The sequence below is a fragment of the Ochlerotatus camptorhynchus genome, unplaced genomic scaffold (assembly GCF_037179485.1).
Source record: "Ochlerotatus camptorhynchus isolate MF236.1 unplaced genomic scaffold, CSIRO-AGI_Acam_v1.1 ptg000576l, whole genome shotgun sequence".
In the NCBI taxonomy this organism is placed as follows: Eukaryota; Metazoa; Arthropoda; class Insecta; order Diptera; family Culicidae; genus Ochlerotatus; species Ochlerotatus camptorhynchus.
In genome coordinates, this window is record NW_027041057.1 from 219,252 (window position 1) to 246,317 (window position 27,066).

General features: G+C 37.0%; 1 protein-coding gene across 17 annotated transcripts in view; it reads right to left on the reverse strand.

The window, feature by feature from the left end:
• ens (ensconsin) overlaps positions 1 to 27,066 on the reverse strand; it is a 358,571-nt gene that overhangs the window by 115,169 nt on the left and 216,336 nt on the right. For 12 of the 17 annotated variants that reach the window (XR_010518758.1, XM_065236805.1, XM_065236800.1 and 9 more), the window contains exon 2: positions 23,039 to 23,942. The exons of the other annotated variants lie outside the window; for them this stretch is intronic. Coding sequence is in view for 11 of the 12 variants with exons in the window: in XM_065236805.1 (XP_065092877.1) it covers positions 23,039 to 23,558 (520 nt within the window). In the remaining variant the exon portion in view is untranslated. The remainder of the gene's footprint in view (positions 1 to 23,038; positions 23,943 to 27,066) is intronic. 17 annotated transcript variants of the gene reach the window in all.

The following is a 27,066-nucleotide window of genomic DNA, read 5'->3' on the forward strand; positions in this document are numbered from 1 at the left end:
AAAAAAAAAAACCGTTAAAATATCATACATTTTTTTACCAAGGCATGACACATTGATCTTCCAAGGAATTCAATAACACGATGCAAATTATATTTTCATGTTATGTCCCCTCCCATCAAAATTTACAAAATATTGAAGCAATTAAATAAAAATTCTGGTCTATTCAGAATCGTCACTCACTCTACACAGCAAAAACATAATTTTAATATTACATCAAAGTCGATGCACTTGAATCGTGTCGAAAATTTGGTGTAATATTACTTGCCAAAAAGGGCAAATTTATCATAAATACATGAACTGACATTACGCTGCTTTTAATGCATTTGTTTATTGTTGTGGCCATAAAAATTACATGAGATTTTCAATATGATTGAAGTGCATCCGCTTGGATGTAATATTATAATTTATTTTTTGCTGTGTACGCTTGATCTCAAAACTAAACAAAATTTTTTTTATATGACTAATTTATTAAGTTGTTATTAAATGAATTCTTAAAACATTCAATGTTATCGTCCTTGTTATTTATTAGGTACGTATTATGAAAATATATTTGAAGTACAATGTTGAGCAGTTCAATAATTTTGTGCTCTACACGTGCTTTCAGGCGATCCCTGATAACAGGCAAAAAAAAAAAGAAACCATGATCCCGTAGATCGCTATTGAATTTTTGAATCAGTCTATTGGTTCCGGAGAAATTACCGATTCTTAAAACTAGAAATTACTAAAAGCGTGTCATACACACTTGGAAATAACTAATTTTACACGTGACGGAATCCATGTTTGACATAAAAATTGCTCCGAGACTGAAAAGTTCGTTCCTCGACGAAAAGTACGTTTGATTGAACTATATTTCGCGTCTGTTATGACTCAAATTTATGTTAAAATTGACGCTCGTATATGTATGTAAATTTATATGATTTTTTCTAAGTGTGTACCCCTCATACGACACATCAAAAATTCTAGAATAAGACTAATAGAAGTCATTTTGAGTGCCCAGGACCACAACGAGACATGTTCCGGGTGCCCACAGGCAAGTGAAATTAAGGAAAATTAGGACGACAAAAACTAGTTTGTGCCTGAAGATAAAATTTTAGCAGTAAAATGTCTTCTGTGAAGTTTTCGCTCACAAATTCGGCCTTTATTTTGATAAAAGCTACTGAAAGGATGGTTCTAAGAATTACGAAAATAAAAATTGATTTATTTTATTTCTCATTAAAGCATACTGAAACCTTCTATAAAGATGTTGAATATTTCAGTTGTAATGACTTAACATAGGGTACTCCTAAAAAAAACTCGATTATTCAAATAATTCGTACAATACAATGAATAACGCCTGCTCTCCTCCGAATCTCTGCATGGTTCCCAATCGAATATATAAACGCGAAAGTTTGTCCGTAACGCTTATCTTCTTCTTTTTATTTTGAATCGATTGAGCATGGAATGGAAAATGAAAGCATGAGACTATGAGTGTGTGGGTATGTGAATTAAACGCCAGGGCGATAGAAGTTGATGGGTGATAGGTGAGTAAACGCTGTTTCAAGGTGTCTACTAATAGGACTAAATAAAATTCCCTTCTTTTTCCAGGCTTTTCCAGAACTTTTTAGGGAAATTTACAGAATTCAAAGAAATCTGCTAATGAGTGTTTTAATGTTTCTAAATTCAAGTCCAAGATCAAATGTATTTAACTAATTTAAGACATATCGGCATTACGAATAATTCTGTTAGTTTTGGAAGTTGATAAATTCTTATGTTCCAGAATTATGGAAATGTCTCCATATCCAGAATATTTCAAAATAAAACTCCTTGCACCTTGAAAATATTTTTTAATCAAAAGTTCTCAACGCAAGAAATCTCTAAATTTATAAATTTATTAATATAGAGGTAATGGCTCTAATGTTGGCCTAAGATCTAAGATTGGGCCCTTCGTTAAAAATCTGCTATTTATCAATTTTATCTAGTTGGACGGTACTAATGGAAATTTTTGGTCGCTACTGAAAATTTAGTCGATTGCTGAATTTATGTATGGGCTCAAATTAAGGGCATTTAGGCCGACATTACATCCATTTCCCCTATTAATTTTTTTTTTTCAACTCCTGGATCTTGTTTTTTGTGTTTCCACGATCTCGAAAAAAAAAATGTGTTAAAATTATGTTGATACCATTGGAACTCTTTCACAGATTACATCAATATTTTCTGAAGAATTTCCTTAGAACAACAGACCTCTCTCTGGTATCCCCATACAATTTGCCCCATAATACTCTTTAAAATCTTATGCAGAACATTATTTGAATTTACTATACACAGCTCTTCATATTTAACTATTTGGACATCGCGTTAGAACATAAGAAGAGCTGAGACAGACACGAGTGGCATGATCTTCAGGAAGTCCATCCAGCTTCTTGGCTTCGCCGATGAGATCGACATCGTGGCACGGAACTTTGAGACGATGGCGGAAATTTACATCAGACTGACGGCTGAAGCTAGGCGGAGGGTTCTAGGGAAGATAGTTTTGATTGATAGATTGATGGTGACGAAATCGAGGTGATCGACGAGTTATTGTATTTGGGCTCACTGGTGACCACCAAAAATGTAACCAACAGAGAAATTCAACGACCCATGGCAAGGAATCATGCCTACTTTGGACTCCGGAGGACGCTCCGGACGATTAAAATTAGCCGCAGCACAAAGTTGGCTATCTACAAGTCCATGATTAGACCGGTGGACTTCTACGACCACGAGACCTGGCCTATGCTCGAAGCACCACCTGCTGAAAGAACCATCCATCACACTGCAAAAATTGGGCGACTATTGTGGTGCTGGGCACGTCGTAAGAATGCTGGACGATGACCCAGTGAAAATGGTTCTCGAAAGCAACTCAACAGAAACAAGAAGAAGAGACGTGTTGCGGTAGATGGACCAAGTATAAGGCGACCTGCGGACCCTTCGCAAACTACGAGACTGGCAACGTGTGGCCATGAATCGGGTAGAGTGAAGACGCTCTTCATATTATTAATATTTATTTGAAATGCTCATCAGAATTCTAATGAATTGTCAAAACATTCACACCGGAATTCCCTTGAAATGTGCCATTAAATTTCGTTGGAACTAGCGTTGAAATTCAATTCCCTTGAAATTTTCCTTGGAATTATATTAAAATTTTCCTCAGTAATTAATTTCAGAATTCCCCTTGAATATTCCTAACCAGGCATGTAAAATCATTTACATTCATTTGCCTCTAACATCACATAGCATAACACATTTCCATCAACAGAATTCCGTAAAATGATGTATTAAGCTTTTTTAGGTTTTGATTTTAGCTACCTTTTATTTGAATGTCTTAAATCTGGATCTCTCATGATGACACAGATCAAACAGAACCAACCATTGTTTTTCAATGAATGTAAATTACATTCACTAAAAACAAAAACAAGTTCTGACTGCTTTAGTTTGTCATACATAAGAGATACATGATTGAGATATTCACAAAAGTTGTAGCTAATATCAAAAAGTACAATCATTTTACGAAATTTAGTTGTTGAATAAAGTTATAGGCAAATGAATGAAAATTAATGCACGAAATGAATGTAAATGATTTTCCATGCTCCTAACCTTGGAACTCTACGCACTTTGAAAGTATCATAAGATTTCACCTGCAGTTCTCCTCACAACTCCTTAGATCTCAAAACTTGTTTGGCATTCAAGTCAGAACTCTCCGAATTTCAATTTCAGAATCAACTTCATAAATTCCGATAAATGTTCATTCAAATTTCCTTTAAATCCAGGGTCTGCTTGGAGTGCTATTAAGAACTACCTTGGTATTCTCTTCAGGTTTCACATGGAATCTGGAGTTTCTCAGAACTACCTTCGAATTCCGAAGTTCCTTAGAAATTATCATCGAATACCATGCGCCATGAAAATTATGCAATAAGAATCTTGTTTTTTTTTTAAACCTGTAATCTTGGAAAATTTTCAACTAGTTCTTAAATAATTTAACAATAAAGTAAATAAATAATAATAATAATTTTAATAATTTACAATTATTTAAAGCACCGAAACACGTTCAATCAACAATTGACATGATTATTCTGTTTCTTTCGAGTCACTTCGATTAAATGTTTCCTACTCGGAACGTCAGGGGAAACAATTCCCGGTAAAATTGCCAAAATTCACATTTACCGATTTCCGGGAAACTAGTTTGAACTATGCTAAAAATTCATTTTTTACTAAAAAATGATCACCATCCCATAGGTAATTTCCTTATTTGATTTACTTGGGGAAATTGGAAGGACCTATCTAGAGGAGCCAGTAGTCACTTCCGGAGGAAGCTATCAGAAGCTTCCAGGAGACTCTGAAAAAAACTTCCCGTGGAAATTGAAAGACACTTCAAATTCAAGCCTGAAGAACTTTTGATGAAGTAGGAAGAAACTTCCCTAATAAAAAAGTGCTTAAAGACGTGTTCGGGTTATCATCCAAACCACTTGTGGAATAGTTGTACCATTTGAGTAATCGTTCGTTTAAAAAAAAAAATTTATTAGAGTTAGACGTGAAGTCGAAAAAGGCATCCGGGAAAGTCAGAAGAAATGCCGGAGGGAAATTAATAAAAACAAATCTAGTGAAGTAGAAATACACTACCGAAGGAGGAAGCTGGAAGAAGCCGGAGAAAGATGGAAAAACTTTTGTGGTAAGTTGAAAGAAACTTTCGGAGAAAGTAGGAAGAACTGAAATTTCTAGTGAGCGGCGCCGGTGGTGTAGTGGTAAGCGTGATTACCTCTCACCCCAGCAGGCATGGGTTCAATCCCAGTCGGCGCCACCGGGATGTTCTGAGTAATAACATCTCTGATCACGCCTTCCTTCGGAAGGGAAGTAAAGCCGTTGGACCCCGGTTCATGAGCTGATGAGTCGATAGGTAGGGTCCAGGTGTGGGAGCTTCCTCCCTGGAGTCGGTAGCATTGGTGCTCAGCACGGAAAACAAGACGAAGAAACTTTCAAGCAAAAATGGGCAAAAAATCCGCTTCCAGAGATAGCCAGTATGAGTTCTAAGGGAAGTCAGAAGACACTGAAAAAACTTCCGTTGAACGATTGAATACATTTTCGTAGAAAGTTGGGTGAAACTTTCAGGGAAAGATGGAAGAAACTTTCAGGCAAGGATCCCAAGTAACATTGAAAGCTTTATAGAGGTTTTAAAGCATTCTACAAGCCTAAATCATGGTCTAAAGAACCCTCATAAAACCAAAATTGTTACTTGGGAAGATTCTTCCAAAGCAAGTTGAAAAAAAAAACTTCCAGGAGATGATGGAAGAAACTTCCGTGCAAAGTCGGACGATACTTGCGAGTGAAATCACAACAATCCGTCTGAACAAGTTTGTCAAAATCATCAACAGGAAGCTGAAAGAAACTTCAAGAAGGTGTCGGAAAAATCTTTTTATGGAAACATGTTTCGACCGACAGAAGTTCTAATTCTTATAAATAATTATCGAAAAAAAAACTACTGAACTGCAAGGCAAAAAAAATCTACTGGAGGTGCGGCTGGCAGCTCAAATGTTATGTTCACACTGGACATATTTCATCATGTAAGATGTACAACAAAAAATGAGCTTTGTTTGTTCACATCGACTGATGCTGAGTGGTTGCGGTACAAGCACATATCGTCGATAAAAGACGATTGTTGGGTAGAAAGCTTGCGCAAAAAGACTAGGGTGGGAAACGGATTCGAAACTCAAATGTCATTAGCCAAATACATCCATAGACCATATAGGTCCACTGTTGTATAATTGGCAATGCACCCGTGTACTGAATGGGAATTGTGGGTTCGAATTCCACCGGTGCCCTTAGATTTTTTCGTAAATTTTCTCACACACACGTCTCTTACCGGTGATATGTGCTAACCTCTCAGTATGTTCAAACTATCTTACAAACAATTAAATTGACTGCAAAGTTGCTAAACCGTAAATCAAAGCATAAGTTTGAAAATCTTAAAAATACACCTTTGTTGCTATTGAAGTTAAAAAAAAAATGACGAAAATTTATGATTTTTTTTTGTGCATCTAAAACTATAACTTTGTGTCAGACTTGTTTCATTGCCTCTAGCGAACAATTATGCGAAGTTTCAAGGAATTATGAAAGGTTAAATCTATTTTTTTACGCTATTTTGCCTGAAACTGCTTACTCTGATAATTTAATTTAAAAAAACAGCGGCGCCGGTGGTGTAGTGGTGAGCGTGATTACCACTCACCCCAGCAGGCTTGGGTTCAATTCCAGTCGGCCCGGCCGGGATGTTTTGAGGCATAACATCTCTGATCACGTCTTCCTTCGGAAGGGAAGTAAAGCCGTTGGTCCCCGGTTCATGAGCTGATGAGTCGATAGGTAGGGTCCAGGTGTGGGAACTGCCTCCCTGGCGTCGGCAGCATTGGTGCTCAGCACGGAAAACAAGATCGACGGAAAACAAACCAAAGGAAAAAAAAACAACATTTTGGTTTTGTTGGTTAATGTCACCAAATAAAATTACATCCAAAGCCGAACAAGTACCTCTTCACAAATTCGCAACCTACATCTTCATTCACCGGTGGGGGACGAAAATTTAACAAATTAGCATAAATAATTTACTATTATCTTGCCATTAACGAACAATGCATGACCATTTTAGCAATTTAATATTTAACATACCAACGTGAACTTTAAGAATTTAAAGAATACTAACAACATCAATACCGATTTAAGGTGTACGATTGTAAGTTTCGTTTCATCGATAGGTAGGTAGTAAGGTGATTCAATTCAATTTAATCTCTCGGTTGTTCGTCATTTGTATTGAAACTATGAGGACTCGGCATTCTACTGATAGTCGACCATTTTCAACTCTAAATAATGGGTTTCCTCAATTCTCTAGAATTTAATTTTAGAATAAACCAAATTTTTAAAATGTTTAATATAAGATGGCACAATTATGTCAGATGTTCGTAACGCTGATGAAAACATCATAAAAGTTTATTCAAGGTGCCACGAGCAGCCGCTACACGAGATGTAAGTAAAACATATTTTGAACTACACTTGCACTTAGGGAGTTTTATCCTCCCGTTGTCACGTTCACTGGTTAGAATATAAAAATCCTTTCCATTCACCTAGACAGATCAAATCAAGACAAGATAAAAGAAATAAAAGATCATTCCAACACGAAAGCTCTATTATATTAATCACATACGGTGGTGTGTTATTAATTGTGCAATGATCAAATATGATCTCAACCAGAATAATGCACACATACACACAAAAAAAAAACACTCTTGATGCCAATCAACAACGGGGGAGCTGTGAGTATCATTTTATTGCGCAGCCGATAACTGTTGTTCCAGAAGCTGCTGTAACTGTACCGCCTGAAGTAGTCATCACGTCGTTGGCCGTCTGGCGTGGGCGTTTGAATACAGTCATACATCACGTTCGCTGACTGGAAGCTCTTATTCAGTTTTATAATGTCTGTCTATGATGAAAATCGACTTCTGCCGCTTATTTACGAGTTCTGAAAAGTCATTGCCACTGGCAATAGAAACAGCAAACATCTCAACTGCTGCCTTGCATTACCTTCTCTTTTTTGGGGGCATCTAACTATTCCCGCAAATAAAATCCTGGATCTTGCAATGAGCAATCGGCGTGTGATTCAGTCTCGAAAACACTTACCTGGAAAAAAGAAGAAGCGAGAGGAAAAAAAATTTAGCAACTTTCCCTTTGAGTTAGCAGACCGTTTTTGGTCGTTTAAAATAAGTAAATGGGGGTTTAGTACGCACAAAACGGTAATTAAAGTGACCTTTGCTCAAACAAAGCTGCAAAACTAACCACGGCTGTAAATCAGCAGAATTTATAGCTAAAACAACACTTTCACACATGTCCATCACAATTTGCATATGCTTGACATCGACCAACAACGACGAGACAAACATTGAACAGGAAGGTCAATGGAAAGCGAAAACTCTGGTTTTCTCCGGATGATGGACAACAACAAAAAACAGACCAAAAGAGACGACGGCACACCCCACTTTGAGAAAGAGAAAAAAACTGATGTCATGGTGTCATTAAGGTAGGTGGACTGCAACGCAATGGTTACAAATCAACGTGAAGAAGAATGGGCTACAACAGGAAGGAAATTAATCAAAACAAACAAGTTGGAAACACGGTCATATAGATAAGGTGGTTCGTGTTTGATATAGTGAACTATGTACGCACCAAAGTGAGTACATATAGGTGTTCTAATGTGTCAAATTCATGATTAAGCCATTTTGGATTTTTATGGAGACCGCACAAAGTTTGTTTAAAATTTGCTCTAAAAGCGCGATCTCCTCGTGCTTATACTGTCCAAGCTGTAGCGCCATGTTATACTCACCATGGTACGCACTGCTAGCAGGTCGTGGGGGTTAGAAGAGAGCTTCAATTGGAGAAACTACTGAGTTGGAGTACAGTCAACCGGGTAATTACAATTTGTTTCCTTACGATTAAAAGTCCTCGACTTTCACATAGTAGTTTCTAAATTGGTGGAAAATATGCCAATGAAAAACTAATAAGTTTTTCATAAGCATACTTCCACCAATAAATCGTCGAAAAAAAAAACAATATTAGATATGTCAAACGAAAGCCATTGCGCTTCTTTTTCGAATGGTAAGATTTTATGCAAGCATTTTTGGAGATATATTGATTACAATCATCTAAAAATTTGCAAAAAAAAATCATATGAACTAATATATCCGAGAATTGCGCTAATATATCCGAAACGAATTGAGCTACAGCTACTATTAGTTATTATAAGAAAATCAGACAAGAAATCAAGATATCAAAATTTTCATTTTAGCATTAAATTTTATGGCCACGATGAGGTTCCCCTCCCATTTTTATATACGAAACCCTTAACAACAAAATAGTAAAATTCGTAGTTTCTGATAAACTTGCCCAGCGAGGATAGGGTTTAGGGTTCCCCCAGACTCTTGAGGTAAATATAAAGGTCTTTTTATGCAAAATGTGGGTCAAGTTTTACAAATTTTATATGCACAGAATGGGAATCTAGTTTAGTGATATTTTCTATGAACCACTCTTCGTTCAATCCTATTGTATGAAAAATATCGATGACATGTGTTGATGTCCAAATTCCCCGATTAAAATTTTGTGCAGAAGTTGAAAATCCAGGGAAAACTTTAATTCGTGGAGATTTTTTAATTGCAATTTCTAGTATTTAATTCAAATGCCCTAAAGTATTCAATAAATTCAACAATTTTATTTTAATATTTTGATATATTTTTTTTTTTCCTTTGGTTTGCTTTTTCCGTCGATCTTGTTTTCCGTGCTGAGCACCAATGCTACCGACGTGCCAGGAAGGCAGCTCCCACACCTGGACCCTACCTATCGACCCATCAACTCATGAACCGGGGACCAACGGCTTTACTTCCCATCCGAAGGAAGGCGTGATCAGAGATGTTATGCCTCAGAACATCCCGGCGGCGCCGACTGGGATTGAACCCAGGCCTGCTGGGGTGAGAGGTAATCACGCTTACCACTACACCATCGGCGCCGTTAATATTTTGATATACACTGTAAGAATTTCCTCGAAACTTTCTCTGGAAGTCAACTTTTTGCAGATGTTAAATCCAACTACTCCAGAAAGTATTGTCCCACTTCTCCAGAATTTCGTTTTCCAGATTTCCCCAATTTCTTCCGATTTTCTTCAGGAGTTTCTTCTGAGTACCTCCGGAAGATTCTCCGGATTTCTCCGGAAGATTCTTCCAACTTTTCCTGATAGTTTATTTTCTATATTCCGCCAAAAGAATCTTATTCAAGTTTTCTTGGAATGTTTACCTGAACTTTTTTCCCTCTTCCCGCGTACCCGTTTTATTAGGATGATTTTTACGACTTCCACCGGAAGAATCCTGCACCCAATCCTGAATCCTGGAATTTATTTCCGGTTTTTCTAGACTTGATCTGGAATTTTCTTTTAATTGACATTGACCAATTCTAACGATTTATCTTGAAAGCTCCTTCCGAGTTCCCCCAGAGGTCCTGCTGACATACCCCGAAAATTTCTGCCGACTTCTTTTGAAAGTTTCTTCCGACTTGCCCCGGAACTTACATCCGTCTTGGATGTCGGGAGCCTGTCAGTTTCTTCTAACTTTCTCCGGAAGTATGGGCCCAAATTAGGGCCATTTAGGCCGACATTACATCCATTTCCCCTAGAGGAAATGTCTCTAATATTGGCCTATGGATCTAAGATTGGGCCCATCGCTAAAAATCTGCTATTTATTAATTTTATCTAGATGGACGCGTTATTGGGACGTTACTAATGGATATTTTTGATTGCTATTGAAAATTTAGTCGACTGCTGAATTTATGTATGGGCCCAAATTAGGGACACTTAGGCTGACATTACCTGCATTTCCCCTATATCTTCAATTTTTATAAATTAATTAAATTAAATGCAAAATTTTGAAATATTTTAAACCATGAACACTTGTAAATTCACAAAAAAATGTGTTTAAAAATTTATTTGATAAGACTCAACCGAATTAACTTTACAGAGACGAGGAATCATGTTCACTATACAATACATCTTAAAACTATAGTCAAAAGGTACAACACAACAAAACATTTTATCTTCTTTATCTAATAAGCCTCCTCCATCAGAACAGAAGCCGCTTCCAGTGGTTTCATTTTATGGCAGATTCGCCAACGGGGAGCAGAGCGCTTCCATAGCAGCAATGGACGCAAAACGTGGTCAGCACTCACACATTCATCACGAAACGGTTCCTTTCCAAAGTCGACCACGCATCGACCGAAAGAACTGCTGATGAAGAACAATGAAAAGAAGCACATAATGGTTGCTACCGAGTAAACAGACTATCGCGTGACGCGTGACACACATTGAGGGTGGTTTGCTTCTGTCGACAGCCGAGTGAACACTGACAAAAAGTGTTGAACAAGAACTTTTGGTAAAATTTTGAAGTTTTTGCTAGAACATTTCTACACAGGAAACAATATTTGAGACATTCTAAATCGTTATCTGTGCAAATTTTACATAATAAAGCCTGTTAACAAGAAGTTTAACAATATTACCAAAAGTTGATGTTGTACGATTTTTGTCAATTTGATGGTTTTAAATGCTTCAAAAGTTTGCATTTTTCATGAGCTTTATTTGAAAAATAAATTATAAATATTGAAGATATGGAAAATTTTGAGATTTTTCAGTTTTTAACACATTTCTATTGATTTGTACTCAACATTACTAAAACAAATATACTTATATAATTTTCCCAGAAATACTTTACATTTCTAAACAACTTTGTTTCAGATGTTATTTTGATCAGAAGTGACATTTTCGTGCTTGAAGGTAGTGGAATTAAATTGAAATTTCTAATCCTTCTCTCATTCTTTATTATATAACAGAGGTTAAGATTTTAGAGCACAAGCAGATTAAACACATTGAGGTCGTGTTGCCAAAATCGAAAGGATGCTGTATTCAAAATGTTAGACTCTAGGACATTGATAATTTTGTTTTTAAAAATCGAACTTAATTTTTGGTATCTAGTAATATGGAAAAGTAAAACATTTCGGGCTTAAAGAAATATTAAAGATTTTAAGAGAAAACTTAAATATATCTTACTTAGAAAGTTTAGTAACATAATTCGATTAATATAGGTACAACAAAATATTGTAAGGTCCCAATCAAATTCCTGCTTATTTTCCGGTTGTTTTCGATTCCCGTTTGATTCTCGGGTTTCGGAATGATAAAATATATTATTATATCACATCATGAAAAAAATCTGGCTCTAAACAAAACCGAAAGGTAAATTAGCTTTGTGATGACATTGAAAAAATGTGTTTTTAACGAGTTTTTTAAATAGAAGAAACCCGATTTTCGATATTCTTTTTAGAAACTTTAGAAAAATCAAAACACATTATTTTGCAGGATTCACACACTTTTAGTAATTTACAAGATAATTTTTGATGAGAAATGTAAAGGGAGTTCGAGGGATGTTTCTATGGAAATTCTGGAGAGAATTCCTTGATAATTCGAAGGATAATACCATTGAGATTTTAAGAAGTTAATGAGTCTCATCGTTGCACACTGGTCACCATAGCCGGTCGAACTCCAGACGAATCTAGATCCACACTACCATTCATACTGGCAACATCGCTCTGATGAGACAACGAAACCCTACCCCCAGCTCCTCCCTTTTGCCTATCCTTCGATAATGTACTCCTCTAACCTCGGGTAAGCGGATTCGGCCTTACTCCTACTAGACATAGAATTAAGTGAATTTTGTTACAAACAAAGAACAATGAATTATCGGCTCCGTAAAGCTAACGCGATTGAGCGTTACAAATAAACGAGCTAGATAAAAAAGAATTTAGAGCTAATCCTAAAGAAATCCTGAGGAAATTTCCAATGGATTTCTGTGGATAATGTCAAGATAATTCTGGGAAGAAAACTTCCACGAATTTCTGAAAGTATCCAAGGGAATCCAAAGGATGATTTCAAGCAAAAATCTAAAAATAATTCTGAAAAGAACTAAAAATGCTAAAAATGTATGAAAAGCCACTAGGCCGAACGCTACAGAGCCGAATGGATCATTATATCGTATAGAAAGATGTTGTATGTTAAAGTGATAGATTGAACTTGAAAATTATTTTAGAAAACAATGAGATCAACGGAATGACAATTCAGACCTCGGATTAGGCTTTTAATTTTGTCGAACCTCTCAACGGAATCCCTTTATGAAGGACTTTTTTGAGTGAGTTGATTTAGTTACTTTTAATTCTATTAATTGCTTATCTTTTGTTGAGTACTTGACACTGATGAAGTCTACAAGTAGTAGACGAAATACGCGTATCTGTCAAAAGATAAGCAATTATAACGGAATTTACAAGCTCAGAGTAAGATTTTGAAGATTAAATGAGAAAATTTAAAAGGAACTTTCTAAGATTTCAGACTAATATAAAACTTCAAATACGGTTTAAATAACACTCTTTACTCTTGGATTTGGACAACAGTCTAGGATTTTAACAGGGTTATTCCGAGACTCAAAGTTACTTTTGTCACTAGTGAAGTGAGAAAAGTATCTTCGTGGTGACGTGAAACTTCATTTGAATTGCACATAGAGTCACGTCAGCACGATGTGACTTTTCTCACTTCACTAGTGACAAAAGTAACTTTGAGTCTCGGAATAACCCCCATTGTCTAGAGAATTTGGATGAGAATTTTTGAGGAGGATTGTAGAGGAAAAAATCTAAGGGAATTATGAGGAGAACTCCTAAGCCATTTGACTAGAAGTTCCAGCTAAGAAGTATTTAAAGATAATTTTGAGGATTAAGTTAAGTTAATAATTCCAAGATAGTTTTTCAGGGAATTCTAAAGCAAATGGGAAGGAATTTCAGCATTCGAAATATTTTAAATGTTAACATTCTGAAAACGATGCCTCCGGTAAAATGCGTAATGGCAAACTTGCAATGTTTGAAAAACCACAGCTCAGCCATTTATTGACCAAATTAAAATCTATGGCCGCCATTTGAAACTACATACAGCCAACCCATTATTATGGGCCACCCACAATTGTGTGCCACTCCCATTTGATTAACACGCAGAAATGACTGACCCATAATAGTGACTAGCTGGCCCATAATACTGGGTTGACTGTACTCTAAAGATTATTCGGTATCAATAGATTTAAAATCCATCGATAAATTGTTGAGCAATGATTTTTCGAACATTGCCAATTTGTCGTTGTCGTTTTGAAGAAGCTTCCAAGGGAATTCAAAGGAGAGTTCCAAGTTAATTTCAAGAAAATTTCAAGAGATTCTTTTAATGCAATTTTGAGAAGAATTTCAAAGAAATCCTCAGGAAATTTTCCTAGCAATTCGTAGTAAATTCCAATTAAATTCTGAAAGAATACTTTCTAAATTCAAAAGAACAAACCAAGAGATTCCTTTCATTTTTCATTTTCATTTTGCAGCATTTGGTGGGGAAATGGGAGCGCAAGTCAATCCAAAGCCGAGGATAAAGGAAGGGTAATGGCTGAATAGTCTATGCGGACCACTTGAACGCCATGGGAAAAGGAAGGGATTGAAGAGGTCGGTTATTGGGGGGTTTTGAGGAAATTACACCTAATACTAGATTTGAGCTGCAAAATGTAAAGAAACCCTAAATCTATCTCCCACTGATTCATCCTTTCACATATATACCAAATTGATATTTTAAAGCAACCATCAAAATAAACAGACAATATATGAAAAGGCTAGTTGCCTCCCTAAGCGGACCCCCGCATCCTAACTTCTTTTTCAATCTACTTAATGTCATTAGGCTGCCTAAATTTTTGTTTGATGATTATGATATCTCATTAGCCTAATTTAATAAATAATTAAAATCTCTAATCCACCCAATGAACCATAACCCATGCTTTATTAAGTACCTGCCCTTGTGCATGCTATCCGAAATTTAACGTGTTTCAAGTTGTTTTTGACTTTGATCTATACTTATTATATATCAGTTCGTCCCAGGTGACACCTTCAAGTGACTAAAATGCTTCACTTTGAAGTTAGTTTCCTAGCTGATTTTTAACTTACATAGGGTATATGCTCCAACTACGCTCACACGTTTCCACTATGTCGCACCACAAAAATACGTATGGGTATGTCACAATAGAAGCACGCCACAGTTCAAACACTTATTTCAAATCAAAATCATATAAGATTAGTTACAATACCATGTACAAATATGGTGTTTAACATTGTTCCCTGAGTAATGCTTCAATGAAAACAACAATGAAAGCCCATCACGCAAGTAGAAGGAGCACCGTTGGGCCTCCTCTAAAATACCTATACCCAACGTCAGTGCCTATAAGTAAGCGTACCACGACGCGGCTCTTAAAAAAAGAAGTAACAGGTGTGATAATATCACTTCAGACTAGAACTTTGTTTCTCTCATGCAATGGTTCATCAGAGAGGGGAAGCTCAGTAATCCTCATCGCATACGCATGACGCCACTCCGCCACGGCATGAGCCAACGATGCCGGACCTAAACCTACCGTCTCCAACGCTCCACTGTGAAGCATTATATTAGGCCCGCCCACCAACGTCCAGGTTAAAAACTAGCCAAGGGGAGGGCTTCATAATAACCCGGAGCGGTTCAATTGAATATACTACTACACAAAAATAAGATTAAATACAATTAGATTGGTTTCATCCGATATTCTTGAAATAGACGTTTTGAATGAAACATTGCCATTTCCAGACTTCGTGCTGTTAGTTTTCTTGAAGGTCTTGTGCTTAATGCTTGATTTGTCTTTCGCTTCGTATTTCTAAGAATTGACTCTATAAAAAGATAAAAAAAAACAAAAACAAACACAACGCTTCCCGCCCACAAGCTGTAGACCGAGTGCAGAATCTTTGTGATGATACTTTCCAAACGTGCATATCAATAGTAATAAATCCAATTCAATAAAGGATTGATTTCCACTGCGACTAAATCCAGCATTCCTACTAAAATATCAAATGCTGTGCTTAATCATTTATTATTAGTACAGAGCAATAAACAATGTAAGGTGATGATTAATCTTTTTATATGCTTTTATAAGCGGGTTCAAATGCACTTTTGGTAAGCATCAACATTGATCTGGCAACACTAGTGTGCATCTTTCCAATGTGGTAAAGATCCAGATCAGCCCTGGGACCTGGTAGTCTAATTAAACTACCTCAAGGTTTTGCCAAAGCCCAGGGAAGAACAAACCAAGAGATTCCTGAAGAATAATTCAAATGAATTTCACAGATAATTATGGAGAGCCATTGAAGCAAATTCTCACGCGAGTTAATTGTAGAATTTATTTCAAAAGATTGCTGGTGGGAGTTCCTAAACTTTTCTGCATAGAATTCTGTGATTTTTATGGATATAATTCCTTGGATTCCTGGCATTAAGGAGATAATTTTATATAGTGACGTAAATCCATATTTTTTTTTTCAATGTCCCGATCTAAGAAAACTGTGGGACTAGACAATTCTGAAAAGTGTAACAGTGAGATAGAGCAATAGTCTGGACAGTGTAACATTGAGATGTGTGAAATCTCAAACTTGTAATAATCTTCTATACGCCGGACGTAAATTCAAAATTCTAACCATGGTTTTCAAGCTTCTAAAATTAACAAACATATGGCGACTTGAGTGTGTATTTAATAATCGATACAACCGTTTCCACACATCGGACGTCCATGAGCGAAACGGCGATCATTTCTTTTGCCAGTGGTGGCGGGGGAAACACCTCTCACCACCCTTCATCAATGGATAAGTTCTGTAAAGGGAATGCTTGATCCAATTCGTACCTTCCTCAAAATTGTCATTTGCTCGCTTTCTACTCTGTACATACAATTTTCATACTGCCGTACTAAACGGAACTATCAATTCTATACTTTCATCTCCTCATCCATCATATAAGTCTGATATTGACGTTAAGCATCTCCAACTATATAAATCGTTAACTTCACGTATGAAGTAATAAAATCAAGATTAGTTAAAATATTTAAAATGCCGGAGATTGGACGTCTTAAAACTTTCGAGTTTGCAAATTTGACAAAATATCACGATAAGAAACTTATAAAATTTTGTAAATTCTGGGACATTGCTGATACGTTGAGGCCTCAGTCTTACTTTTCAATATCCCATACTACAGAAAAGTTAAGAATTTCGAGCTGTAAGAAATATTCTGAATTCTAAACGAAATATTTGAGCAATCGTTAATAGAATTCGATTATTATAGGTATATAAAAAATCGTATGATTACAATAAAATGCCCGGGTATTTCCCGGTTCTCTCGGTTTTCCTAGTTCAGTGGCCGGAAGGTAAATATAAGCGAATTTTAGCAGCAGAATTATAATACTAATTTTCGAAGAGAAATGTGAAATTAATTTGAAAATTTTACTGGAGCAAACTTCCAGAGTGGCATGACAAGAATTCTTAGAAGCTTAAACCTTTTCCTTCAATATTTTGTGTATGGGAAAATCTTATGTTTGGTAATTTGTCAAATTCTATATGGATGAACATGACTTAATGGTTTTATTTGACTCTTCGGACTAATCGCATTCGCTTTCGAGCCTAGTGACCGTTCACTGAAACATTGTTCCCTCCCCATTTTTTCGAAATCATTGGATGAAATCGATCTGAAATAATTAATAACATTTGAACAACCGATAACTCCCTACGAAAGAAAATAAAACCAACAATTCCTCTATCCCACGAAACCACCTTCAACCCATTTCCAGCAGAATGCACTAATTACCAACTCCAAACTGCTGACTGTTATAATTGTGCATATTGAGTTAAATGATTACCCTCCACCTGCCGCCTATCCACCTCTCTCTCGCATGCCTGTAAACGCGCTCGCGCGCAATGATAGCGGCTCAAACGGCTTTGCTGATTTTTCCGCTCATTTCTCCGTTTGTTCTGTGCCGGCGGCATCGGCTTTTCTTTGCTTTCCGCAATGAGAAAGAAGCTGCAACCGACCGGGCTTACTGCAATTGAATTCCGGGAAATTATCTACTCTCAGTTTTTTTGTGCTCAGCAGCCGACAACCAGCTTCGTCTTTTTTTTTTATTCAAATGCCATCGTCTTCGTCGCAGCCGGCCGTCCGTCAATGACGCACACGTTATTCGCTCTTTATGTTTGCCCCAAAGTCTTAAACACATGTATGGATGGTTATCAAGAAGTCAGCCGATAAAAAACCTGGCAAGATAACCATCAATCGAACGAAGAGAAATTGCAAGTCAAAACCTACACACACACCGTTCGTCGTTGTTGGTCCCCTGATGTGATGGTTACGTGTTGTTCCCAGTTTGCGCGGTGTGCTTCCGTTTTAGTAGTTCAACCTGTTGTGCGCACATTTCCATATTCCTAGCGCTGATTGGCACGCGAACAAAAAAAAACGCAACTAATCTCCATTAATCGACTGATTTGGAAAGCAGAACTACAGTAGCTACATATCACTCCAATTAGCTTCGAAACGGTCTCAAAACGATGGATATAAGGGCAGGAGTAGGAAGTTGGAAGGTAGAATGCATGGTTGTTGTCGTATGCCAGATTGGAGCCAATATGTTGATCGACCTGTCTGCGAAGGTATCGGATGTCGTGTATGGCCATGACATTTATAGACATGGACAAATTTGACAGGCTTGTTACTCCTTGTGTGGCATCATTTTGCTGTGATTTAAGCTTTCTCCCTGTCAGGACAGGCAAACGTCTACTTTCGTGAGAATGGTTCAGATTGTTCTCAAGGAACCAGTAAGCATTGAGAAGCAGCCTGATCTACTCAAGTAACCAACAAACCCACTAATTCGTCTTTTTGCAATATAAGGCTCATATGCGGCTAATATAAACCTTAGCATGCTCTATGTTAGCCGTGTATTGCCTTATATTGCAAAAAGGAGAATTAGCGGGCTTGTTGGTTACTTGGGTGGTCCTGTTGAAACAGTAGCAACGGGCACCGTTCTTTAGCCTAGTTCAATTATAAATAAGCATGTGATTCAAAAGCCCCAACATATTCCTAAATCATCCATTTTTATGACTAATGTTAAGGATTTAGAACCTAGCTTATGCGAAATTAGTAGAAAAAAGAAGTTTGAAATCGGAAAAGCACTGTATAACATACAAACGTTGACAACATGTCGAGATGCTTACAATCCCCTTAAGGTGATAGAGCATGAGCATGATTGACCGCCCACGGTTGCTACTCTGTTATTGCCAGATCAGCTGTAATTACACAGAGAACCAATAGACGATGCTTGGGACTAGCAATCATCCTCTATGTGTAAAAACTGGTGATCTCAAACTAGGCAATACCAGCGCGGGCCGCGCCCGAACACAGGTCAAGAAAGGAATGGGTAGGAATGTGTTGACGTGACACCCGCTTTGATGGAAGCCGAGAATATACTTCCACGAGGAATCACTGGGATATTGGGTAAGAGGGTTGGGATTGCAGCAGGGTTCGTTTTGGTAAACGATAAGCTGAATTGATGTCCTAACGATCGTATAACGCGAAGGAGCTTGGGATTGAAGCCACAATCTTCTGCTCAGTAAGCAAAAACGTTTGCCACTAGACAAATGAGCTCCTTTTTGATTATCGAGTTGTTGCTATTAATATGCAGTCATATTAACAGATAAAGCAATTGACGAATCTTGAATATGGATGAACCTGAGATTAGACGATGTTCTCCTCAGTAAACAAAAATGATCGCTCTAAGGCCACCGAGCCCCTCATATCACATCATACCTTTACTCGAGCTGTTGTTACCATTTAAGCCCGGCACCGACGACAACAAATCTCGCAAAATACACGATAAACAAGCGATTTGACTATAAATCTTTTTAATATAAAAGCACCTGGGACCGAGTTCTTCTGCTCAGTAGGCAAGCCACTGCAACCGACAATCATTCAAATCCGAAATCTAAAATCTACGAAAAAGCACTTAGACCTTCATCAAGTTCCACTTTCACGAGACGTTCAATGCTTCGATTTGCTCGTTACGCATTGTTCAGGCTATCGCGCCTCTTACAGTCTCACATCATAATAAGCTATGACCGACGTAACGATTGTTAAGGTCCCATTAATCAAAAACTAATCAGCGGAATACGCTTAAAAAATCCGAATGTTCACTGTAGTCACGCTGTTTAGAACAATAGCTTCAGAAACAATCATAAACTTGTCTCAACCCCAATCCGGCGCAACCGGCACCCCGCCAACGCATGCCAACACCACCACCAGATAGGGGAAATTTTCCCCTACCTGATAGCGGCGCCAGCACGCGTGACCGAGCGAACAGCCACACCAAACCGACCATCAAACGCACTGTCCACAAAAGCAGATACGTCCCCTCGAAAAGGTAATCGAGAAAAGTATAAAAACAATCTTCAACGTGTTCACCAAATGTTTTGTAACAGATTGACCAAAGTGAAAAAAAAATCAGAAACGAAAAAAAATATATTTGCTGTTAAATTAATCCACGCGACCGTTATAAAATAAAAACTTTTTATACTGTTAATTGAGATTATTATTCAATCTTGAAAAAAGGAGGGGGCGAGCGAGTTAGGGTTACGATATATTAGGAGGAGTGCACAATACACCGATTCATTTTTTTCTTATTTGTATTCATAATAAAGATCTTTCATATGCCACTAATTTTACTAAAATCTATAATCTACGAAAAAAGTTTAAAAACGAACGTTTTTTTTCTAGTTATTTTCACCTGTTCGGGAAGAGGTAGCAAAACAAAAAAAAATCATAAAACCTATGGGCTAATAACTGAGTAATAGCAAAGTAAGCTATTGGCATATCTCATGAATAACAGAGCTTTTGAGCTTCACAATAAGAAATCATATTGAGCAATATGCAATATGATATATGATAAAAAAAAACTACGGTACGGATTCAACGAGACTTGAAGGTCGTTTGCGTGACTGTCTCGTATGCTGACCACTCAGTTATATCTTCTTGTTCAAGGTAGGAGGAAAAAGGTCAACAGATTCTTCGGTTGTCATGGTTATACTTTTCTTATTACATGTTAGAAGTGTCAGGCTGAAGTTCCGGGTGGGGATACAAAATATAAAAATATCAAAGTGTGCTAAGGTATCTCATAGAGATATTGGTTTGTTGTTCAATCAATTAAATCAATAACGTAGTAAGAACTCATGCTTTTATCATAACAAAATTTGTTATTTTTACATTATTTTGAAATATTTATTTCAGTTTTGAAAATATCATTGCAATTGCAATTGTAAATTATGCTCTGACAGCAGAGTAAGCTATTAAAATGTTATAGCACACAACATACCAATATCATAATAAGATATTGATAGAAGAATTAGATATTATGTTGCTCTGGTTTTGATATTCACCTCTACCCGGCTAGTTTCCAATATCAGAAAAATTAAAATTTTTAATAAGCTTTCAAATAAACATAAGATCAAAAATCTTGAAAATCAGATTTTTTGATATTAAAGTTTTTAACAGTTTTTTTTTTTAAGAGTTTTGAGTCTTTTTGACTCAGACGTCATTTTGATTAGATCCCGGGTAGAAGGGAATACCAAAATCAGAGCAAAATAATATCAAATTATAGTATCAATATATCTTATTAATTAATAAATAGCTTATTCTGCTATCAAAGCATAATTAACTATCATTATGTTATTTTAGTATCAGATTGATAGCAGAATAAGCTATTACTAAGCAGATAGCAGAATAAGCTATTACTAAGTAATAAAATAGATTAATTTAAACAACATATCATGATATAATAATTTGCTTCGATTTTTGCTATTCTTTACCCGAGCACTAACTAATATCTCGATACCTTAAATTGGTATGGATGAGCCTGACATAAGAGGTAAAATACAAAAAAATAATACAAAAAAAAAATCTTACAATATTATGCAAATGCAATACCAAAACAATACCACACAATTTTTGTTATTTAGAAAGTATTTTGCATGCAACTTTTTGGTTTTATTCTTTGGTATTTTATCTCTTATGCCATGCTAATCAACACCAAATTTTGGTATCAGGTCAGAATAAGGTATTCACAAGTTATTTTCTCCTGCTCGGGTAAGGACTGTTCATGTTATGAACCGGACAACAAAAATAGTCTGTAACTTTTCCATGTTTCATTGTATTTTTATTGCTTATTCAAAATATGTTAAGATTAAGATCCATACAAAAATATTCATTGCTTAAATTAATGATAATCAAACGCAAAACTTCAGAATGAACCATCGAAGCAAATATTCTCAAAAAAATGCATTCACAGTTTCCTACTTTGTTCAAAAAATGTCGTGAAAAATACCAAAACCATGTTGTCCCATCCATAAGAGCCCATGAAGAAAAAACTCTTCGATAGCATTTTTCTTAGCTTGCTGTTTTAACGAGTGGGACAAACATGCTGAAAAGGGCAGTATCGGTAGAGCTTAAAGCTTGCCGAAGAAAGCATTAAACTATGTAGCAAAATATAAAAGTTAGGACTGAAAGTGCATGTCCATTTTATAACTTGAACAGGCCGTAGATATGGCAACGACTGACTTTGCTATAACTCAGTTGTGGTCCAATAGGGGAAACGTTAGAAGCGTTAGGTTCCTATAGTTGTGCATGGAGACTCAATGCACAACTATAGGAACCTAACGCTTCTAACGTACCGCAACTATAAGAGCGTTTACCCTAGTTTATTTTTTTTTATAATTTTGGATATTTTACCTTTAATATCAATTAAACAATAGTAATTTCTGATGTTCTGTTCCCCAATTTTAATAATTAAATTTGCTGTTGATTTGATATTTTCTATTTTTTCTACTTGGGATGAGTCGTTTCGTGCTATATGGTTTATTGAAAAATATCGAATACGCCATTTTGAAAAATTAGGCGTGTGTCGAAAAGGCCGAATTCCAGCAGAAACATGGTTTATTGGTCCTATCGAACATGTATGCAAAGTTTCATGGACATCGGAGAGTACGGAGAGTAAGTTTGATCGATTCGTCAGTTGGCGTAGAATTGCTCTTCTGGTAAAGAGTTTATAGAAGACATGCTTTTGATTTTAATGAAAAAAAAAAACAAAATTAATATTGTAGAGCTTAAATTAATAACATATGATTTGCACACGACTGTGAAAAAATGCAACAGATTAATTTTGATGAAAATTAAAATCATATCTGCGCAACACACCGATAAATCAACATTATATTATTGTATTTATGTTTAGAAATACCACTGAATAGCAAAAAGTCTCATTTTAGACGATATGAGAATCGGAGAAGGTTTATAAATTCTAGGTCTGTCATTATGATTTACTCCTCTCGCTTCTTATTGTTTACAACTTGTTAAGGCCATATCCAACATCCAGATAAACATTGATCCCTTTCACACTGTCATACTCCCGGCAGAGCTCTAAGCATCCAACTGCTTGAGCTTGTTGGAATAGTAAATTTTCCCCGAAGTGAAAACTCATGTTCGGATTGATCCTGAAATAAACAGAAGTAGAAAAAAAAAACTTACATATCCAAACGTTGCCCTTGGGGGTGTCCTCCAGAATCCGTATGTTGAAATCGTACGCAGCCAGGTCCTTCCGCAGGCTCATCGCCTTATCGTAGGTGAGGGCACATTTTGGCACCAGAAACAAACTGTCCAACTCGAAAATATCGCCACCACTGGAAGCCCCACCCAGCACCGAACTTTGGCTCTTCGTGCCCAGCACACTATTGTTGCTATAGTACAGACTGCCACCGTTCGTTATAATCGAATATCCATTAGCAGCCCGATCCGGTCCTCCTCCGGGGGATCCACCGGAAGAGTACCCGTTAGCACTCAGGTACGGACTGTTCCGGCTGCGAATCAACCGATTGTTGTTATTACTGCCGGAACTGGCAGCACGACCTGCACTACTACTGCGGACTTGAACCGTTGTGGCGTTCTGACTATGATGATTGTGATGCTGGTGGCTGGTACCGTGCTGTTGATGATGATGGTGATGGCTGGCACTGATATTGGTAGCTGTACAACGTTTCACTGATATCATAGCTTCTGCCGGGGAGGCTCAAAATTTGCTCGTTGCTTCTCCACCTGCTGGGCACACCTCGCAGCAACAACAACTTTGAACTTGAGCGCACCTGAGATCTACACCACTCCGGCAACATACACGCGCGCGCGCTCACATACACTCACAACACCCACTTGGCTTCTTCCGAACTGAAATCTTACTTCATTGCTTTTGAATTCACTTATCTTTTTGTTGTTGTATTCGCTCCTCGCTGATGTAGGTTATCACAGATGATTGCTTTTTTTGAGATTTTTTTATGCTCGTTTTGAGATTCGCACTTTTTTTTTGTTATTGCTATTTGTCGGTCATTTTCACTGCCGTTTATTCGCTCTCGCTCTCCCTGCCTGCTTGCACTTGGAGGAACTGTAAAATAGAACAATTAGCTCTCGCTTGCTGGGGCCGGGGCCGAGGCCGGGGCGGGATTTGATCAGGAGAAAACTTTTCCCCGAGTGAGCGCCTCATTGATCGACGGAGCGTGGAAAATTTGTGCACGGGTTGAAGAAGAAGAAGCGGCACCTGGGCAACGGAAAGGGTGTTGAGCTACTTTCGAGGGTGCATTTTGGGAAAAGGATTGAGCCCCAAAAAGCGAAAACCTAACGCGATCGAACTAAACCCAAAACACGCACAGACCCCCCCCCCCCCCCCCCAGTAGACTGAATGAAAGAGGTAAAAGGGGCGGAAGGCGTTGGAGGCGAAGACAGGTGAACGGGTGGATTGACGACGGTGGAGATACACCGGTGGTCAGCAAAATATTTGTTCGATGGGGTGCCAAAACGTGGTGAATAGAAAATGTAATTTGCACAGTTGTTCATCGGTTTAAAGGTAGTAGGAGATTTTATTGTTTATTAATTTAGTTGATAAGGCTCAAACGACTTAACTTTACAGAGCCGAGGATTCTTGTTCACTATACAAAACATCGTAAAATTATAGTAAAAAGATACAACACAATGAACATTTTATCTTCCGCTATCCAATAAGCCTTCTCCATCAGAACAGGATCCGCTTCCAGTGGTTTCGTTGTATGGCAGTATCGCCAACGTGGTTATCACTCACACACTCATCACGAAACGGTTGCTTTCCAAAGTCGACGAAGCATCGACCGACAGAACTGCTGATGAAGAACAATGAAGAAGACCACACAATGGTTGCTGCCGAGTAAACAGACGATCGCGTGACACACATCGAGAGTGGCCTGCTTCTGTCGACAGCGGAGTGAACACTGAGTCAGGAGATAGTATTGAATAAGCGATACCATTTTAACTTATAATCTGTATGAAAGGCCTTATAGCTTTCAATTCAGACTATCTGTATCTTTCAAATGTGGTTGTTGTTTCCGTGTTTTCAACACCTATAAACCAAACAAATCGAGACTTTTACCGAACAGTTCAGCTACTGAAAAGTCGGAAACAAAATTACTTGGATTTTTGCGGATTACTTAAGACTTAGAAATTTGTCTCATAAAATAGCGGAAATAACTCAAGGATGAATTTTCAAAACAACGTATCTGCTTTTGTAAACAAAGCTCACTCACGAAAACTAAATACAGTTTCATAGTCAGAGTATTTAACTCTAACAAACAATTAACATTTACGGTTTTATCATGGTTTTGAAAAGGTTTTTATAAAGCTTAGAATGGACTTGAAAACCATAATCAAACCGACAATATTGCATGGGATTGGACAATTAAGTAGCTTTACAATGGTGCATGTAAAGAATCCAATAATAAACTGATTCAAACTCTTGAAAATAGACGCTTGTTTTCCAAGTCCACGAAGAACAGGGAGGCAATGCACACCATATCTTACAACTTTAGATGAAGGGTAAACCACTTTCCTATTCGATATTCGAGAAAAATCAGAAGAACCTTTCGGGAAAAGACAGAAGAAACGTGCAATAGTAGTTCGAATCAAGGGTTGAAACGGTTGACGTTTTTTTACTACACTCGCTTGTTGTCGTGCGCGATAATCTGTTTGTATTCGTATACTCATGCTCTACCGTTGTCTCTCTCACACTACACAAACGGTAGAATAAAATTCGAGCAAAAAGAAAAGTATCAAATAACTTTCATGTGACATGTGTGATTTCGTTCTAATTCCTCAATTTGGTGTAAATTTAACCACTTCTGATCAGAAATATCATTACTATGACATCTTTGCTTGATATTTCCAGAATTCACACAAGCACAACATCATCAACTCTTATTATGAGAAAAACTAAAATACACACATTCGAGACGGTCTTTTGTCTCTGTCGCCACCTGTCATATGACATTTTAGTTTGGTACTGTGTCGGAGGCAAAGGCAGTCGATTATCACAGAAATTGTGTCGACTACTGTGACCGCTTACAAGACTGGTTCGAATAGAGGGTTCCAGAGAAAGCCAAATCAGAAAAACAACCGGACGAAGATGGAAAAAGTGTAATGGAGAGTTTTTTTTCTAAGCAATTGAAAAAGAAACCAAAAAGCATCTTTAACAACAACTTGAGCATCACTGGGAAACTAATTCTCTAAGCTAACCAGATTTATAATCATTCAATGAAAAACTAGAATACTCAATAATGCCACTTTAGGCATTGATTGTCCAATAACCCATAACTCAACATTTAATCATAGCCATTGCTCTCCAAGCAATCAAGAATTATTCTATCCAAGCAAGATCATATTCCTGGAATCTCATTGATTGAGTGGTTATTTTAAGCACATAATCAGTAACTAGAACCACAAGTATTAAAAAAAATATTTTTCTCTTAACTCTGTACCATTCTTGCATTTATACGAAGACTTTTAAGCCCAGAGGTTTGATTTTAATAGAACCAACTAGAAGTATCCACTTGAAAATTAATTGTGTTCGACCCAACTAGGATTGGCATCCATTAAGAGATGCACTATTCCATTTGGTGGTTAACACCCACCAATTATATTGTGAGACTACCCTAGTAACATTGCAAGTTTTATCAAGATTTTAAATCATTCTACAAGTCTAAACCATGATCTACAGAACCCTTATAAAAACCCAAACTGTTACTTGGGTAGTGAGATCAGTCATACTTTTAAGTAATAAGAGAGGATTAAGACATATTAAAAGATTTTCCTAAAAATCTCTGATTTTCCAGGCCCAAAATTTAATTCTCTGGTTTATCCTTGTCGTCGACATCCTGTGTATGAAATCTTAAACCTGGAAAAATCCTCTGAACACTGGACGTAAATTCAATATCTCAGACATGGATAAATTTTCTAGATTCTATGACATAAAATGTTTTCAAAATTCTAAAATTGAAGAAAACATTGAAAATGCCAAACATCGGACATCGAAAAACTTTTGAGATTGCAAAGTTAACAGAACATCACGGACAATTATCACGATCTTGGAGTTGACAAAGGTATTGCAAATTTGATGAGATATCAAACAATTTTTTTTTCGTATTCCGTAAAATATAAGATTTACAAACGGGAAGAAACATTCAAGATTCTATGAATTTTGATTAACA